Below are 20704 nucleotides of genomic sequence, written 5' to 3' on the forward strand. Positions count from 1 at the left end.
TGTATTGATAATGTCCGTGTAAAAAACAATATTCACTATTTTTGACTTCCAAATGCATAAGAAATGTTTCTACTAACTTTTAGTTATACCTATATTTAAATCAGAAGCTTGTGTTTTTCCACTTGATAGATTTGTATTATTTTTCTTCATTAGCTTTTAGACTTAAGGAATCAGGCACGTACGCCAGGAAGGGGTGAAACAGCGACTGAGGTCTGTCGTAAGGGGTTTAATATAATTCAGAACCAAATACACTTTTCTGGGGTTTTAGGAACCCCCTCCCCCTCAATAAATCTTATGATACCAAGGACTGTTTTATGCTTGGTGCAAACAATGGCTGACGGCTCGGAGGTGCATTAATATTCATCACGGGATACAGGCGAACGAATAATGATGGACATAATAATGATATATATACAATAATAATGATAATATATATATATATATATATATATATATATATATATATATATATATATATATATATATATATATATATATATAGTTCATTAACCCATCAAAACAAAGGCAGATGGAGCAAAACAACAAGAAAACAAAAGAAAACACTACTTCAAAACAAATAACACAAAATATAAAAAGCCATACAAAGTTAACAAGACAATACTTGACAGTCCATTACAGTCGTAGCAATAAAGCCCACTGGTGGCCGCAAAATACTCAAATTAAAACACCGGATGTGTGCTCCTATAGCATCCTCTGGTTCAATTATATTAAACCTCCTAGAAATGTACCGATTGCTCGTCCACGGGGGCACCCGCAGCAAATATTTTGCGAACCTATAATGTATGTATGTATGTATTTATTTATGACCCTTCATACAAAAAGAAAAAAGAAAGATGGATTACTTTCACAACAAAGAAAAGAGAAGAAAATCAAAGAATCAAAAGCAAAAACCAACATTAAGCATAAAAAAATGACATTTTGCCATTCATGGCCAGTTTCCTTACTGCACATATGAGCATTGAGCTCCCATAGCTTGACACATGGATCTGATAAGGCTATATTTTCTTATAAGGTACGAGTTACGGGTTCACGGGGGGACTCGCAGTAGAAACTTAGCATATCTAAAAAACGCATGCTTCATTCTAAGAAGATCAAATTCAAATATTCGGTAAAACGGCACTAAATAAAGAATATGTGGCAGGGCTACACTATTAAATATCCTTGCAAGAAGGGCTCTATTCAAATAGAATTAGGAATTTACAATCGCACCACATGAACGACGAATTTTACTCTTCATATTTTCCAAAATTAGCTGCTTAATTTACTTAAGATCCGTATCAACTGGGAGACCAATTGGGAGATATGTCATCTTATCAAAAGGATTTACTCCGGTACGATTCAAATCTATAGATGCATCATCAACTCTTGTCACACCTAACTCATTGAAAATCAAAACTTCACATTTTGCTGCGTTTAGGGAAAGCCCAATTTCAAGGTAATTTTCAGAAATTTCTTGGAAACATTTTTCTAACCCGCTAGTGGTCCTACTAACATTAAGAACATCATCTGCATAACAAAGTATTGATAAATCCATCCCTTTATAAATACAACACGAAGAAAGTTGGCACTGAGCTGGCAACGTTGCATTATTATATATTGTGGATGAAGTAATCGCACCCTGTTTAACCCCAATGCGAATTGATATTTCATTGGTGAATAAATCATTTCCAGGAATACGTATTTTAGCTTTCATATGGCGGTACATGTAAAGAATAGGTCTAAATAAATCAGGCGATACTCCACGGTTCAGAAGCTCATTCATTGCTTGGGGATGCAATAGCGAGGCAAACGCTTGACTAACATCATACGTTCCAAGGGCTAGGGTCCCATCAGACTCATCTGCATCAATCAATAAATTACACAAACATTTTAGAACATGGAAATATCCCAGCTTAGGCTGGAATCCGAACTAATAAGGAGGCGTATAGCAAGTAGAACGTAGACTATTAATTATAAGCAATTCAAAAATCTTAGCAAATACACTTGAAACAGTTATGGGTCAGAACGAGGAACACTCATATGGATCCTTCCCTTTTTTAAGGATCGGTAAAATAAGACCTAAACAAAAAGAATCCGGGACTACGCCACTGCAAAAAACTATTTGGTAAAGCAACGAAAGATGACAAATCAGCTTATCAGACATAATATGCAACTTTATGATTATGCCTAGCACTTAGAATAAAAATTTGTCGGCATGGACCCAAATTCAGCCAATGAGGAAAGACTGTAGTGTTAAAAGGTCGTGATTGAGTCCGGTGATCGAATGTCTGATTATTTGCAGCAATACGAGAAGTGAGGAACAAGAAGCCGACGGGTTTCAGTAATTGAATGCCCGAACGGCAGACCTGATACACAATAGGATTAACTAGCTCAATTTCGGAATTTCCTAATTGAACTGGTGCGTGCTCACTTTCTTTTGAATTAAACAACAACACAGTAGATTTTTCAGCGTTAAACTGGAGGCCTATTTTAATTTCTTTTGTGCTTAATATTGAAAATAAACATTAAAATTATAGTAACATTTTGAACTGATGAGCCTTCAGCAACTAATATCATTATACATCAAATATTCAGTTTAATTTATTAGCTCTTTTTAAAATTGTTAAAGACTAATATAGTTTCCCTTCAAAAAAGTGTTTGGATACTGCCCCCTTTCCTAACTGTAAATAAAAAACAAAAGCCATCTGCGTCATTGGCGCTTAACTGAAAACGGATTATATTACAAATATTTTCTTTTCCAGTTCTTACAGCATTGAAAATAAAAATAAAATTACAGTGAAATAAATTCTTGAACTGATGGATCTTTCAACAATTAATATCATTATACATCAAATATGCAATTTGATGGTGTTTATACTTTCCAAGACTGTTCAAGGCGCATATAGTTTTCAGTAAAGCGCCAATGACGCAGTCGGTTTAAGACTTTTACAGTGAGAGAAGCAGGTCATACCCAAACTCTTGTTTGTGGTGATTTTTGTTCGTTTCAAGCTTGATTTGCATATTCTATTTAAGTTTCACTCGTTTTAAGATTTATTTATTAATTTACATTAATATCTATTGTATGTTTGTTTGCATTGATTGTTCATTTAATTTTTGATCGTTTTAAGTTTCATTTATGCTTCAATAGCAAAATATTTTTTTTCGTTTTAAGCTTAATTTTCAAATTCAATCTAAGCATTACTCGCTTTAACATCTATTTATTCATTTATATTATTACTTGTTGTTTGCTTTTTGCTATGATTGTTTATTTAATTTCTGTTCGTTTTGGGTTTAATTTATTCTTTAATAGTAATTTTTGGTCGTTTTGAATTCGAATTTTTAAAGGTATTTGTATCTGCTGAGCTTAAGTTTAAAATGGCCTTTATTTTTCCTTGAAAAACTTATTTTTAGAAAGTTTTTTTTTAAATTAATTTTGTTCATTTTTGATTGCAAAAAAATTTCAAGTTTTTAATAATTCCTTATTTAAAAATCAAACTTTAAAAAAAAATCAAATATTCATCAAATTAATAAAACTGATATCAAAGTAACAATATCAAAGTGAAAAAATGGGTTTGTGTCAACCTTGGAGGTTTTATTATCTGATGTTTGAATTATTATTAACAAAATTGCTATATCAAAATTTTTATCGCATTGGTTTGGGGAAAAAGGGGGTGGGGGGGACTAGATTCAGCTTCGGCCTCTTTTGACTCTTTAAAAGTGAAATAGAAATGTCCGTTTTTAATCAAATAAGCCCTCTATGAAGTGTATACGAGTATCCCTTCTATAAGAACCTTATATATACCCAGAATATAACATAACGTCTATCCCTGGGTCTTACGGGGTCGTGTTGACCCTGGAGTTTTAATATCTGATGGTTCAACTATTTTTAACAAAATGGTCACCTGAAATTTTTATCGGATGGGTTTTTCCATGCGATACACACAAAGGCGTGGAGGGCGGGAGGGATTAGTTACCCTCTGATCTTTTTTCACTCTGAGAAAATGAACTACAAGTTTTAATTTCCATTCAAATGAACCCTCTCTGAAGTTTATACGAGCATAACTTCCATAAATACCATATATGCCCCAGAGTAATACTTACAACGCCTGCCCCGGCCCTGGGGGAAGGGTGTCGACACAGGAGTTTTTCTTATCTGATCTTTGAACTATTTTTACCGAAATAACCATACGTAAAGGAGTTTTTGTTATATGATCTTTGAACTATTTTTAACAAAATGGCTACCTCAAATTTTCTATCAGATATATCTGGGGAAAAGGGCTTGGGCGGGGAGGGGGGCATTTGCCCACCGATCACTTTAGACTCTTAAAAAGGGCACTAAAACTCTTGATTTCCTATTGAATGTGCCCCCTTTGAAGTTTATACGACGGCCCCTTCTATATGAAGTGCCTCTGGAAAAAAATAAATGGAGTGTGGGGGGAGGCTAGCTGCCCTCCAATCACTTTTGACTCTTAAAAAGTGAATTACAACTATCAATTTCCAATCAAATGAGCCCTCTAGGAATTTTATACGAGCATCACTTCCATAACAACCAGATATGCCCCCAGGGCATAACTTACAACGCCTTCCCCCGGGCCGTGGGGGGCTGTTTCGACACCGGAGTTTTTTGTTATCAGAACTTTGAATTTTTTTTTAACAAAAGGTCTATCTCAAAATTTTTATCTGATACATTTAGGGTGTGGAAAAGGGGAGAGGGGCTAGTTGCCCTCCGATCTCATTTGTCTCTTAAAAAGTGAACAAGAACTTTCAATTTCCAATCAAATGAGCCCTCTCCGAATTTTATACGAGTATCCCTTCCATAAGAACTATATATGCCTCTAGAGCATTACTCATAACGCCTGCCTCCGGGTCCTGGCGGTTTCCGTCGACACAGTAATTTATCTTATCTGACCTTTGAACTATTTTTAATGAAATGGCTATTATAAAAATTTTATCGGATGGGATTGGGGAAAAAAGGGTGTGTGGGGGGGGGGGCTAGTTACCCTCGGGTCTCATTTGACTCTTGAAAAATTAACTAGAGCTTTCAATTTCCAATGAAATGAGCCACCCTCTGAAGTTTATACGAGCATCTCTTTCATAAGAACCATAGATGCCCCCAGGACAACACTAACAACGCCTAGCCTCCGGGCTCTGGAGGGCGTTTTTTTTATCTAATTTTTCAACAAATTCAAAAACACTGGTAATCTAAAAATTTGTCGCGGACGGGTGGGGGCAAAAAGAGGGGGGGGGGGGGGGAGAATAGTTTAACTCTTTTGACTCTTAAAAAGCGAGCTAGAACTTTCAATTTCCAATCAAATGAGCCCTCTCTGAGGTTTATGCGAACATCCCTTTCATAGGAACCATACAAGCCCTTAGGGCATAACTTATAACGCCATCCCCTGTACCCTGGGGGATTGTATTGACACCGGAGTTTTTCTTATCCGATCTATGAACTATTTTTTTTTTAACAAGATGTCTTTCTCAAAATTTTTATCAGATGGGTTTTGAAAAAGAAGGCGTGGGGGGGATAGCTTCCCTCGGATCTCTTTTGCCTATTAAAAAATGAGCTCGAACTTTCAATATCAATTGAGCCGTCTTTGAATTATATACATGCATCCCTTTCCTACGAACAATATATGCCCCAGGGCATAACTTAAAACGCCAGCTTCCAGACCCTGGGGGGTTGTGACGACACCTGAGTTTTTGTTATATTGTCTTTGAACTGTTTAAAAAAAACTATCTCAAAGTTCTTATCTGATGGGTTTGAGGAAAAAAGGGCGTGGAAGGGTGGGGGGGCCAGGTGCCATCCAATCTCATTTGACTCTTAAAAAGTGAACTAGAACTTTCAATTCCCAATCAAATGATCCCTCTTTGAAGTCAATGCGAGCATCCCTTCTATAAGACCCATATATGCCTCAGGGCATAACTTACGACACCTGCCCCCGGGCCCTGGTGGGTTGTGTTGACACCGGTATTTTTGTTATATGATCTTTGAACTATTTTAAACAAAATAGCTATCTTAAAATTTGTATTGGATGCATAGTCTAGAACCTACTGCGTCATTGGCGCTTTACTGAAAACTATATGCGTATTGAACAGTCTTGGAAAGTATAAATAACATCAAATTGAATATTTGATGTATAATGATATTAATTGTTGAAAGATCCATCAGTTCAAGAATTTATTTCACTGTAATTGTATTTTTATTTTCAATGCTGTAAGAACTGGAAAAGAAAATATTTGTTTTCAATATTAAGTACAAAAGAAAATAATTGTCATAAAATTGGTTTTCAGTAAAGTGCCAGTGACGCAGTAGGTTCTAAAGTTTTACAGTGAGAGAAGGAGGTCATACCCAAACTCCTGTTTGTGGTGATTTTTGTTCGTTTCAAGCTTGATTTGCATATTCAACATAAATTTCACTCGTTTTAAGATTTATTTATTAATTTACATTAATATCTATTGTATGTTTGTTTGCATTGATAGTTTATTTGACTTCTGTTCGTTTTAAGTTTCATTTGTACTTCAACAGGAAAATATTTTTTTCATCTTAAGGTGGATTTTCATTATAAATCTATGCATTATTCGCTTTAAGATCTATTTATTCATTTATGTTATTACTTGTTGTATGTTTTTGCTATGATTGTTTATTTAATTTCTGTTCGTTTTGGGTTTTATTTATTCTTTAATAGTAATTTCTGGTCGTTTTGAGTTTGAATTTTAAAAGGTATTTGTATCTGCTGAGCTTAATTTTAAAATGGCCTTTAATTTTTTTTGAAAAACTTATTTTTGGAAAGTTTTTTTTTAATTAATTTATAATAAAATAGCGGAACAACTGTACCAGAGAAAATCTTTTGTCATTTCTGTGTGCTTATTCAGGCTATTTACAGTTATTGCAGTATTTTGGAGGTTAATAAGATGTGACTTCTATTTATTTGTTTTTTTTTTTTTGTCTTTTTTCTTTATATGCTGCGATTAATTTAATTTAACTTCAACTTTTTTTCCGTTGATAAAGGCCCCCGGACGTGCAGTCGAAATACTTAGACTTTTATTATGTAAAGTTTGTTGTTAGTCAGTTTTTTCCACTGTTTTATTTAAATTATACCCGTTTTTTACTCTCTTAAATTATGTAAATAGAAAAGCACTGTCGCCTAAGAAATCATTTAAATTTTGCTTTACCCCGTTCTCCATTAATGGTAAAATATCAAACAGTTCGTTGTAACGAACTGTAAGTAAGGAGCGACCCGGCTCAATGGTAACCGAAACCCTAAAAAACGGAATTTTGATACCAATAGGTACACCAAAAGAATCAGATTTTAATTCTGATTTCAAATATATAAGTTTCATCAAGTTTAATTTTACCTATCAAAAGTTACGTGCCTGAGAAAATTTTGCTGATTCTCGAAAAAAGGGGGAAAGACCCCCTAAAAGTTATAGAACCTTAATGAAAATCACACCATCATATTCAGCGTGTCAGAGAGTTCTACTGTAGAGGTTTCAAGCTCCTATCTACAAAAATGTGGAATTTTGCATTTTTAGCCAGAAGAAAGATCACGGATGCGTGTTTATTTGTTTTTTTTTTCTTTTTTTTCTTTCTTTTTCCCAGGGGTGATCGTATTAACACAGTGGTCGTAGAATATTGCGAAAGGGCTCATTCAAATGGAAATTAAAAGTTCTAGTGCCCTTTTTAAGTGACCAAAAAAAATGGAGGGCAACTAGGCCCCCTCCCACACTCATTTTTTTCCCAAAGTCACCCGATAAAAATTTTGAGATATCCATTTTGTTTAACATGGTCGAAAATGTTATAACTATGTCTTTTAGGATGACTTAATCCCTCAAAGCCCCCAGTGGGAGGGCTGAAAGTTATGAACTTTACCCAACGTTAACATATAGTATTGGTTATTGGGAAGTATACAGACGTTTTAAGGGGGATTTTTTCTGGTAGGGGGGGTGGGGGTGGGTCGGAGGTTATATGGGAGGATCTTTTCATGAAGGAAGTTTTCATGGGGGAAGGGATTTTGCTATGAAGGGGGCGCCGGATTTCCCATCATTATTAAAAAAAAATCAGAAATTAAATATAAAAAAACAAGTTCTTCAACTGAAAGTAAGGAGCAACATAAAAACTTAAAACGAACAAAAAATATTAGCTATATGATTGGGTTCACCTTCTAGTCAGTGCCTCGCTCTTTAAGCCAAAGATTTTTTATTACTTTCATAAGAGCTGTTTATTCTAATTAACGGCCTTTTTGATTCAGGGGTTTGTGAATTAAAATTTTGTTTTTACTTTTAACGTGAAGAGCGTCGTATTGACTAAGGGGAGAACCCCCTCATATACGTAATAACATATACGTAATAAAAAAAAACAATAAAAAAAACAAGCGATACGGCTCAATAGTAATCGAAACTTTTAAAAACGGAATTTTGATGTCAATAAATGTATCAAAAGAATGGGCTTATAATGTTGATTTTAAATATATAGATTTTATTAAGTTTAGTATTACTCATCAAAGGCTACGAGCCTGAGAAAATTTACCTGATTTTTTAAAGGGGGGGGGGGAAACATCCCCTACAAGTGAACAATTTTTAATAAAAATCACACCGTCAGATTCAGCGTATAAGAAAACCCTATTACATAGGCTTCAAGCTGATATCTGTAAAAATCTGCAACTTTGTATTTTTTGTCAGAAGAAAAATATACGAATATAGAAGTTCGTTACGTAAGTTAATTTGTAAATTACGTCAGAACCAAATTTAGAGACAGCCATTTAGCAAAAGAAGAGTAAAATTTTTATGAAATTTTTTTTTACTTATTCAATGTCGGTGAGCCAAAATAAAAGCTGCATTAACTAAAAAACGATCAGAAATTAAATTAAAAAAACAAGTTTTTTAAACTTAAAGTAAGGAGCGACATTAAAACTTAAAACTAACAGAAATTATTCCGTATATGAAAGGGGCTGTCCCCTCCTCAACGCCTCGCTCTTTACGCTAAAGTTTTTTATTGTTTAACAAAAATAGAGTTGTGAGACAGATTCAAACTTTAGCGTAAAGAGCGAGGCGTTGAGGAGGGGACAGCCCCTTTCATATACGGAATAATTTCTGTTCGTTTTAAGTTTTAATGTCGCTCCTTACCTTAAATTTAAAAAACTTGTTTTTTTAATTTAATTTTACATGAATCCTATAGTGCATTGAATCTTTCATTGTTTTGATAAATCGTTAATTTAATTTGAAGAAAAAAGTGACGAATGGAAAATTCCGTGCATATATACAATTCAGGCTATATATTTGACCATTAGGGGGGAAGGGGTAAAGTTCATTAGCGATGCAAATGAATGTTATATTTGAAGTAAAAATGAAATTCCGATTTTAAAGGTATGTGTATTTCTTGGATTTCTCAATATTCTGTTGATATTCTGTATGGCACGTCTCGTTTTTTAATAGATATTAAAGTTTGTTCATTGTTTTGTTTTTTTCTAACTTAACATAAGAAGCGATTTCGACTGTGCTAGAGCTTGTGATAGACTTTGGACAAAACTATTGTCTTTGTCGTATCACTATCTAAGCTATTCTATGAAAATACTAACCGGTTTTTATCTACCAAAAATATCGTGTATTTATCTGTAATTTATGTTGAATGAGACTGTAACTGGTCTCTTCTATTACTGATTTTATATCATAGGCAGCGCGCTAGCGCTGCCTAAGTAAAGAACGATGTGGGCACAATGTGTTTTTTTTTTCTCCATACCCGGGCACTTCGTATCGAAGGAGTTGTCGTAGAAACTTCGAAAAGGGCTCATTCGATTGGAAATTAAAGTGGCTAGTACCCTTATTAATAGCCGAAAGTTATTGGAGGGCAACTAGCCCCCCCCCACGCCCGTCATTCCCCCAAACACATCCAATCAAAATTTTGAGATAGCCGTTTTGTTCAGGGTAGTTGATTTCCAGGTAGAAAGTATCTTTTTGAGGAGGATACTCCCCCACAACCCTCAGGACAAGGGTTTTAAGTTATACCCTGAGGGCATATAAGATCAATGTTGACAATTTACAGTTTATTTTTCTTTAAAGCAGGGCCCTTAATATAGAAGGGGTCGTCGTAGAGACTTTAAAAGGGGCTCATTCGATTATAAATCGAGAGTTCTAGTGCCCTTTTTAATAGTCGAAAGTGATTGGAGGGCAGCTAGCCCCCCCCCCTCAAGCCAATAATTCCCCCAAACACATCCAATCAAAATTTTGAGATAGCCATTTTGTTGAGCGTAGTTGATGTCCAGATAGAAAATATGTTTTTGAGGAGGAACCTCCCCCACAACCCTCAGGGCAAGAGTGTTATGTTATGCCCTGGGGGAATATAAGGTTTTTTATAGAAGGCGTTGTCATAGAAACTTCAAAACAGGCTCATTCGATTGGAAATTCAAAGGGCTAGTGCCTTTTTAATAGTCGAAAGTGACTGGATTGCAAGTACCCCCCACGCCCACCGTTCCCCCAGACAGATCCATCGAACTTTGCAGATAGCCATTTTATTCAATATATTTGTTTTCCAGATGGAATATCTGTTTTTGAGGACGACACTCCCTCACAACCCACAGGGCAAGGGGTTTAAATTATGCCCAGGGGTATATAAGGTTTTTATTGAAGGCGTCGTCGTAGAAACTTCAAAACAGGCTCATTTGATTGAAAATTCAAAGGGATAGTGCCCCTTTTAATAGTGGAAAGTGATTGGAGGGCAACTAGCCCCCCCCACGCCCATCATTTCCCCAAACACATCCAATCAAAATTTTGAGATAGCCATATTGTTCAGCGTAGTTGATTTCAAGAGTGAAAATGTGTTTTTGAGGAGGACACTCCCCCACAACCCTCAGGGCAAGGGTTTTAAGTTATGCCTTGGGGGCATATAAGGTTTTTGAAGGTTTTTGAAGGCGTTGTCGTAGAAACTTCGAAAAGGCTCATTCGATTGAAAATTCAAACGGCTAGTGCCCTTTTTAATAGTCCAAATGGATTGGAGGGCAACTAGCCCCCCCCCCACACGCCCATCTTTCCCCCAAACACATCCAATCAAAATTTTGAGATAGCCATTTTGTTCAGCGTAGTTGATTTCCAGATAGAAAATATATTTTTGAGAAGGTCATTCCCCACAACCCTCAGGGCAAGGGTTTTAAGTTATGCCCTGGGGGCATATAAGGCTTTTATAGAAGGCGTTGTCGTAGAAACGTCAAAACAGGCTCATTTAATTGGAAATTTAAAGGCCTAGTGCCCTTTTTAATAGTCGAAAGTGATTGGAGGGCAACTAGCCCCCCCTCCCCCAAGCCCATCATTCTTCCAAACACATCAAATCAAAATTTTGAAATAGCCATTTTGTCAGCGTAGCTGATTTCCAGATAGAAAATATATTTTTGAAGAGGACTCTCCCCAACAACCCTCGGGGCAAGGGTTTTAAGTTATACCATGGGAGCATATAAGGTTTTTATAGAAGGTGTTGTCGTAGAAACTTCAAAACAGGCCCATTCGATTGGAAATTCAAAGGGCGTTTGCCCTTTTTAACAGTCAAAAGTGATTGGAGGGCAACTAGCCCCCCCTCCTACGTCCATCGTTCCCCCAAACACATCCAATCAAAATTGTGAGATAGCCATTTTGTTCAGAGTAGGTAATTTCCAGATAGAAAATGTGCTTTTGAGGAGGATACTCCCCCGCAACCCTCAGGGCAAAGGTTTTAAGTTAAGCTCTGGGGGCATATAGGCTTTTTTATAGAAGGCGTTGTCATAAAAACTTCAAAACAGGCTCATTCCATTGGAAATTCAAAGGGCTAGTGCCTTTTTTAAAAGTCAAAAGGGATTGAAGGGAAAATAGCCCTCCCACGCCCATCATTCCCCCAAACATATCCAATCAAAATTTTGAGATAGCCATTTTGTTCAGCGTAGTTGATTTCCAGATAGAAAATATGTTTTTGAGGAGGACACTCCCCCACAACCTCCAGGGCAAGTGTTGTAAGCTATGCCCTGTGGGCATATAAGGTTTTATAGAAGGCATTTTCGTAGAAACTTTAAAACAGGCTCATTCGATTGGGAATTCAAAGGGCTAGTGCCTTTTTTAATAGTTGAAAGTGATTCGAGGGCAACTAGCCCCGCACGTTCATCACTACCCCAAACACATCCAATCAGAATTTTGAGATAGCCATTTTGTTCAGCGTAATCTAGTTGTTTTCTAGATAGAAAATATTTTTTTTAGGAGGACACACCCCAGAATACACTCCCCCACAGCCCTCAGGACAAGGGCTTAAGTTATGCCCTGGGGGCATATAAGGATTAATAAGAAAGCGTTGTCGTAGAAACTTCAAAACAGGCTCATTCGATTGGAAATTCAAAGGGCTAGTTCCCTTCTTAATAGTCGAAAGTGATTGGAGGCGAACTAGCCCCTCCCCCACGCCCATCATTCCCCAAAAAACATCCAATCAAAATTTTGATCTAGGCATTTTGTTCAGCGTAGTTGATTTCCAGATAGAAAATATGTTTTTGAGGAGTACACTCCCCAACAACCCTCAGGGCAAGGGTTTTAAGTTGTGTCCTGGGGTATATAAGCTTTTTATAAAAGGTATTGTCATAGAAACTTCAAAAGGGGCTCATTTGATTGGAAATTCAAAGGGCTAGTGCCCTTTTTGATAGTCAAAACTGATTGGAGGGCACCTAGCCCCCCCCCACGTCCATCAGTCACCCAAACACATCCAATCAAATTTTTGATTTAGCCATTTTGTTTAGAGTAGGCTAGTTGATTTCCAGATAGAAAATATGTTTTTGAGAAGGATACTCCCCCACAACTCTCAGGGCAAGGGTTTTAAGTTATGCCCTGGGTGCATATAAGGTTTTTATAGAAGGCGTTGTCGTAAAAACTTCAAAAAAGGCTAATTCAATTGGAATTTCAAAGGTCAGTGCCCTTTTTAGTAGTCGAAAGTGATTAGTAATATTTGTTGTTGTTGTTGTTGTTTAGACCAGGGAACTTCGTATCGAAGGAGTTGTCGTGGGAACTTCGAAAGGGGCTCCTTCGATTGAAAATAGAAAGGGTTGATGCCCTTTTTAATAGTCAAAAGTGATTTGAGGGCAACTAATCCTCCTTCCACTCCCATCCTCCTATTGGCATATTATGTTTAAAAACAAAATGTTGCCTTAAGATTAAATCAAAATGCACTGTGATAATGCTAATTCCCAATAATGCATCTCAGCAGTATCCCAAGAACGACTGAAGGTATTATGTTCAAACTTTCGAGGCCACTTCTGCTCTTAAAATTTAACCAAATCAAAATAGTGTAAGTGTATCAAAGCTATCAAAGAAAGTAAAAAGATTTTTTTGCAAATGGTATCAAGTTTTCAATTTCAGGTCAACTAGAGGAGGTATGAAACTAAGTTAAACAGTACTATTTGTGTCCAGATTTTTAAAATGATGTATTTTGTTAAAAATTGTTGAAAATTTTTCTCCAGCATACAAATAGCAGGCCAAACTATAATGTCTTAAAAAACGAAAAGATGTAAAGTGTTGTTTTCTTTTCCCTTGAAAAGACTATTTCAATATTAAACGAACAGAAATTAATTAGGAAAAACTTTTTCCACAAAATAAGTTTTTCAAAGAAAAGTAAAGAACTCCATTAAATTAAAAAATGAGCAAAAATAAAATCAAATAATCTACCAAGCTAGAAACTACCACAAATCAGCATCGATGAATAAATGAAACCCAAAACGAGCAGAAATTACAATAAAAAACCGAGTCAAATTCAAAACGAGCAGAAATTAACATAAGTTGGGCGCAAAACCCCAATGCCTTCCCAAGGCCAGAACAAAATTTGTACTTTACGGAAAAGATACAAATGAGTGTGCATTGTCAATTTAATATACATATACTGATATTTAGTAATCAAAATGTTAAAATTATTTGATTTATTAAAGTTATAAAAGTAAAAACATTTACATTTTTTTCAGTAAAGTGCAAATTTTGTTCTGGCCTTGGGAAGGCATAGGGGTTTTGAGCCTAACTTTATGTTATTTTCGGCTTGTTTTGAGTTTGACTCGGTTTTTTATTGTAATTTCTGCTCGTTTTGGGTGTCATTTATTTATTGAGGCTGATTTGTGGTAGTTGCACGCTTGGTAGATTATTTGATTTTATTTTTGCTCATTTTTTGTTTAATGAAGTTCTTTACTTTTCTTTGAAAAAGTTATTTTGTGGAAAAAGTTTTTCTTAATTAATTGCAGCAATACGACACATTTCGAAGATGCTTCAATACAGACAAATAAAAAACATTTAATATACATAGAGTTAAAATGCTTAAATAGTATTCCAAAAATGTTAAGTTTTGTTTGAATCTCATAATAAAGACCGAGGAAAACTAGATTTCGAATTTTTCAAGTTTGTTCAAACTAAAATCGCTGTTGCGTTTGTTTTAATCAGCTTTTAAATCTGTTTTTAATCTGCCTGAAGTGCTTAAATCCATTTTTGTTAAAAATTGCTTTTACCAATGGCAGGAACATGTCCACAAGTGCAAATAACATTTCAGTACTTGGAAATACCTTTGAAAAGCGTTGGTTTTTCTATGAACTGAATAATCAAAAGCACCCAAATCTTCTGATTCAATCAGTTTCTTCGACAATCTTAATTATGTAGAAAGTCTCAATGTTTATTCAATTGAAATAGAAACCCAGGTCACCTAGAACAGAAAGGTAAGAATATTACATCCTTCCTCCTTTCCAAACTAGCGAGCTGGTACAAAACATGATAAACAAATTCCACTTTTAAATACTAAACACACTGCCATAATAAATTACTATATTTCTTTATGAGGAGGCGCTAGGCTCGCTCCCCTTTTTTTTTTTTTTTTTTTCACAATGTTCACTTCACTTTTGAAACAGGGTGGTGGTGGTATTCCTTTAATTCACGGATTACCATTTCACAGGTTAAGCCTCTGGACTGGATTCAAAGCGCGACCGGTACGGGTTATGTAGGTGGTATCATGGAGTTCTGTATGGGTCACGTGACTGGTGCTTGGTACAGGTATGGGCCTGTTAAATGTTGGGCTATGAACGCGAGTGAAGGGTTTCAGACGGTTTTCATCTGGTGTTCTAGGGACGGGGGTTGGCATTGTTTCTGATAGACTCAGTGGTGTGGTTGGAGTATCTGTATGGGGAATCTCTTCAGCTGTGGTGGCGTCTGGTGACTGAGGTTGCTAACAGACTATCTTTATGTGGCGCCTGTTCCTTTTGTAGGTTGCTCTGTTGTTTGTCTCGACTATGTAGGATCTGGGATTCACATCTGCACTATTGATAATGCCTGCCAGCCAGAGTTTGCCGTGGATTTGGGCCTGTACAGGTTGTCCAATTTGTAGGGGTTTCAGTTGCTTTGACTGTCGATCATAGTACTTGCTCTGGCGTGACTGTTGCTTCATTCGATTCTGTCGAAATTGCTTGTGGTGAATGGTCTTTGGTGCAAGTACTTCTTTGGTGCATGGGACTATTGATCTGAGATTTCTGCTCATTAGCAATTGAGATGGGGAGGCCAGACCATTAACTGGGGTGTTCCTGTACTCTAGAAACGCCAGCTCAAAATCATTTCCAGCAATATCGGTTTTACTCAGGATATCTTTGGCCGTCTGTACGGACCTTTCTGCCAATCCGTTTGATTGGGGGGAAATGTGGTGAGGATATGGTCTGGGATATTTCCCAATCCAATATGAATTTTTGGAAGACAGATTATGTGAATTGTGGGCTGTTGTCGGTAATGAGCATACAAGGAATTCCATAACGAGCAAAGTTATTTTTCAGGTATGGAATTATTTTGTGAGCATATGTACTGCTTCCCAATCTATCAACTTCGAAAAATCGACTGTAATAGTCGACAGTAATGAGGAAGTATTCTCCGTTTTTGTAAAAGAGGTCACAACTGATTTTTTCCCATGGTAAGTCAGGGATGTCATGTGGCCTCAAGGACTCTTTCTGGTTAGACTTCTGGAGTCTGGTGCATGCATTGCAGTGTCATCCTTGGCCAAAAAATGACGGAGCAAGCACGCTTTTTGGTTTTTTCGATACCCAGATGTTATGCATGCATGCAGTTGAGGATATCTTTGCGGGAGTTTTTGGGTATGACCAGGCAATCACTTTTTAGTATCATTTTGTCTATGACCGTTAGGTCATGCTGGATATACCAGAATGGGATGAGAATTGCTGGGAGGTTTCTTCTGGATGCTGGCCAACCACTTTTGATTGTCTTAGCCAGCTCAACCAATTGAGTGTCAGCTGCTGTCTCTTCTTTGAGCTTTTTAAGTCTGTCAGTGCTGGTTGGTTGGATTGACATAACAGAATGCACATATGATTCGATCTCTTGTCGCATCTCTCCATCCTCTTTGGGGAGATGCATGCATGAATGGGCATTAGCGACTGACATCTCTTTGCCCAGGTGGACTTTTATAGCGAAGTTATATGGTTGGATTCTCAGACGGATCTACTGGATTCTTGGTGGCGACTGTGATATTTTGCGGTTCAAGATCACTTGGAGAGCCTTGTGATCCAATATGATTATGAACTTCTGGCCATGGAGGTATTGGTGGTAGTGTATGCAGCCAAAGAGAATAGCGTATAGTTCCTTTTCTATCTGCGAGTAGTTTTGCTCGGTGGTGTTCAAAGAGCGTGATGCAAAGGATATTGACTTCCCATTTTGAATAAGGGTGGCTCCTAGGCCAAACTTCGAAGTGTCAACTTGTAGTTCGATGTTCCCTGCTTTTGGATAAAAAAAAATGCCAATGAGCTGCAAATGGATTCTTTGATGTTGTTCCCACTATCGTGTTGTGGTTCCCACTTGAGCTGTCGCTGTTTTGCTAGGTTACGTCGGGGCTGATTTAGTGATGCTAGATTGGGAATGTACCTTGCTAGGTAGGTCATCATTCCCAGTATGGTCTGTAGTTCATCCCTGGTAGATGGGGGTCTCATTTCTTTCAGTGCACGGACCTTTCGTGGGTCTGGGTAGATACCACCTTTTGATATTATGTTGCCAAAGTATGGTATGCTGTCGCTCCCGAACACACATTTTTTTAGGTTGAATTTCACAGTCCTTTCGCGTGCTCTGATTAGTGCACTGTGAACATTTGCGTCGTGCTCCTCTATGGTTTCCCCAGATATAATGATGTCATCGACTTTGACGGAAAAACCTTTAATGCCTTTAAATGCCTCTTCGATACGGCGTTGAAATTCATCCTGCGCTGAAATCAACCCAAACGGCATGCGTTTGAACATGTATTGGCTGTATGGAGTGTTAAATGTTGTTAGTTGAGATGATTCGTTGTCAAGGACGAGATACCAATATCCGTGACGGGCGTCCAGCTTGGTGAAAAATTTAGCACCGGAGTGTTTTAGTATTGCTTCGTCAAATGTGGTCATTGGGGGGTGGGGTCTTTTGATGGCCTTGTTCAGGTCCTGCGGGTCAATGCAGACCCGGAGGCTTTTGTCAGGCTTTTCAACCACAACTGCAGCATTTACCCAATCTGTGGGGTAAGTAACCTTTTTGATGACCCCAAGTGCCTCCATCCTTTCTAGGTCCTTCTCGAACCTATTTTAGAAAGATATTGGGATGCATCTGGCTGGTAAATCCTTAGGTTTAGTTCCTTCTTTGAGTGGTATGTGACACTCACCTTTAAGCTGTCCTATACCGTGGAACGCGTCGTTGAAGTCCTAGATGACTGGGTTTGGTTTTGTCACAGTAAGAATCAGCTTAATTAATTTTAGTTTCTTGCCGGTTTTGAAGCCTAGGAAGGGGAAGGGAGCGTCTTTCACTGTGAAGAAGGGCTCTGTCTCAGTGCATCCATTGGTGTATGCGCAGTTAAGGCTGCTATTGTCAAGTATTTGGATCTTATGTCCTTCAAAATAAGTAAGGATTTGTAGCGTCTTATTGACTTTGGGCCTTGGTTTACGGGTGTAAATAAAAGCTTCAGGTCTGATGTTGGCCTGTGCACCTATGTCAATTTTAAAAGGGATACTGATGTGTTCGTTGATTATGAGCTTCACAAATGGTTGATCATCCCCTTTGTTCATGTTTATGGTGTCAATGAAGAGCTCATTATTGCTGTCTGGTTGATGCTCGTTTGTTTGATGTCGTTGATTTATTACGTTCACCACCTTTTTGCTGCTTTTCCATACCTTTGCAAAATGGTTTGGTTTGTCACAGTTACTTTATATTTCTCCTTTTGCGGGGCATTTGTGGGAAGTTGAGTAATCCCCTCCACAGAAATAGCATTTTCTTACTGATGGAGCATGGTTTGATTTCTTTGCCCTTCTGACAAAATCCACTTCATGCTTTATGCATGTTTCTTGATAAGCTTGGCTGCCACAAGTATCAGGCTGTGACATTGTCCTGAGCTGCACCTGGGTTTCTATATGTGTTCGCACTATAGTAATTGCTTGTGACAGAGTTAGATTGGAACCTGCTTGGAGGAGTTTCTCTCTGACTTTTGCTGAAGAGATGCCACATACAAGTCGGTCTCTTACCATTTCATCTCTCATGGCTGTTGTGGAATATGCACATTCACGAGCTAAAAGATTCAGATCAGTTATGTATTGATCCACTGGTTCACCATCTCGTTGATCACGTTTATGAAAGAGGTATCTTTGAAACACTGTATTGCACTGAGGGAGGAAATATTCACTGAACTTGTCCATGTACGGTTGAATTTTGTCCTGTTCATCAGCTGTAATTGCAAAGGTTCTAAAAATGTCTCGCCCTTTATCTCCAAGCCAGATCAGCAGGAAGGCGCATTGCACTTTTTCTGTCTTTCCGCTAAGGGGTCCTTGGAACATCAGCTTTGCATGATTCTTAAATCTTGTCCATGCCTCTTTAAGGTTATCACTTGTCCAATCCATTGCAGGGTAGGGTAGGGGACGTTGGCTTCCATGTTGTTTTAGAGGATCTGACACCATGTAGAAAGTCTCAATGTTTATTCAATTGAAATAGAAACCCAGGTCACCTAGAACAGAAAGGTAAGAATATTACAATTATCTACAGAAAATAATTTTCCGGTCACTCTTTTAAAGTATCTGTGCACAGATGATTTTCCTTTCCGAATTTAACCTTTCCGACTTTTATTGCAGGACTATCTCGGAAAATCCTTGGAAATGGATAAAAACCTATGGAAAACAATAGGATTTAGGGCATTTTAACTCTTGTTTTGACTTGATGATTTACAGAAATACCAAAAAGTTAATAAGAACATTGAAAATCCAAAACAACTGTGTGTTTTTTTTTTTAAGTAAAGCCGACATAACGGGGTTTTCAATGAGCCCGATTACAAATTGCTATCATTTTAAGATATTAATATCAAACTTAAAAGTTAAAATATGAAAATTTGATCGTACACTGTGATACAAGAAATTTTAACTGACAAATTTCAAAGTGTACGCGGCACTTCTTATAATTTGGATAACTGGTAGAATCACTCGGTGTTTTGTCCGTAAAAGCCAAATATGAACGCTGCAAAAAAAAAAAAAAAAAAAAAAAAAAAAAAAAAAAAAAATTGGATAAATATATGACAAGGCAAGGTAAACTTAGGCCTGTTCTACTACTAAGATAGTATCATTCCAATTCGAAAAAATGGTCATTTCAACTAACTAAAAACGAAAGAGTGAACTTTCCTTGTTTTATAAAGGAATGATTTCTTCTCTGTCAAAATAAGTTAGAAATGACAAGGACTTGGTTAGACAGAGAATCAATCATTCCTTAATAAAAAAAAAAATTATATTCCTCTTTAGTTTATTAAAGCTGACGTTTATTTTTTAAAACATAGAAAGTAAGGAGTGAATGGAATAACGCTTTCTTAATGAAGTGAACATTTACTTATAATGTAGATGGCAGTTGATAAAGAAACATTTTTAAAATTATTAGGCAAGCGTGGTTTTACTAATATGGACGTATTGAAAGTTTTAGAAGCTGTAAGTATTTCTTATAATTTCAGAAACAAAGGCAAATATTAGTTAAAATTTTTGATATTTCAAACAGCCTACTGTGATACAATTTTTTTTATCTTGACAAATGACCTCAAGCTAAGCTTAGGGAGATTTTTTACGTCAACCTACCTTCATTTGCAATTATCAGCAAAATTAAAGTCCATACTGAATCTTTTGTGCTCCCTGTTGAAAATGGTGAATATTCGCCATTGTATTAGAGCCCAGTGACATGCCATAAGAGAGGTCTGCTGGAGAGATGCGATTTATGCCCACTTGGTAGGCTAGACCTAAAACTAACTGCAAGGTAGGTAAGGCCTGTGATGACCATTTTCCAGCAGTTCAAAGCCAATGCCAGCATACAATAGCAGCTTTGGATAGGCCTATTTGAAATGGTTAGGTATGACAAGTGGCATGCCTACCACTCATATTTCCATCACTTGTGATTTTTTCCCTTGTCAAGCCTGGACTCAAAGGACACAGCTATGGGAAGAATCACCATTTCACCTTGAAGGCTATTTGGTAAATGTTTCATTATTTGTATTATTGACTTATGAATAAAGTAAACATACCACTTGATGCCTTTTTTTATGCTCTTTCCAAAAATAGTAATCATTTTTGTTGGAAATGAATTTTACCCCCACCCCTCTATATACCAATTCAGGGTTTATATTTGCAAATTAGAGGGGTGGGGGGAAAATTTTATTTATTTTGTAAATGAGAAGTAAGTTAAACCCCCCCCCCCCCCCCTAATGTGCAAA

At 36.9% G+C, this 20704-nt stretch overlaps 1 protein-coding gene across 1 annotated transcript in view; it reads left to right on the forward strand.

Annotated features, from left to right (window-relative positions):
- Positions 1-19884: 19884 nt before the first annotated feature.
- Positions 19885-20704, forward strand: part of Impbeta11 (importin beta11) — a 127375-nt gene continuing 126555 nt past the window's right edge. The window contains exon 1 of the mRNA XM_089094189.1: positions 19885-19931. Within this exon, the coding sequence (XP_088950315.1) occupies positions 19905-19931 (27 nt within the window). The 5' untranslated portion in view covers positions 19885-19904. The remainder of the gene's footprint in view (positions 19932-20704) is intronic.

Source organism: Artemia sp. Qi Xiang Cuo, chromosome 9, assembly GCF_049724085.1.
Source record: "Artemia sp. Qi Xiang Cuo chromosome 9, ASM4972408v1, whole genome shotgun sequence".
Lineage (NCBI taxonomy): Eukaryota > Metazoa > Arthropoda > Branchiopoda > Anostraca > Artemiidae > Artemia > Artemia sp. Qi Xiang Cuo.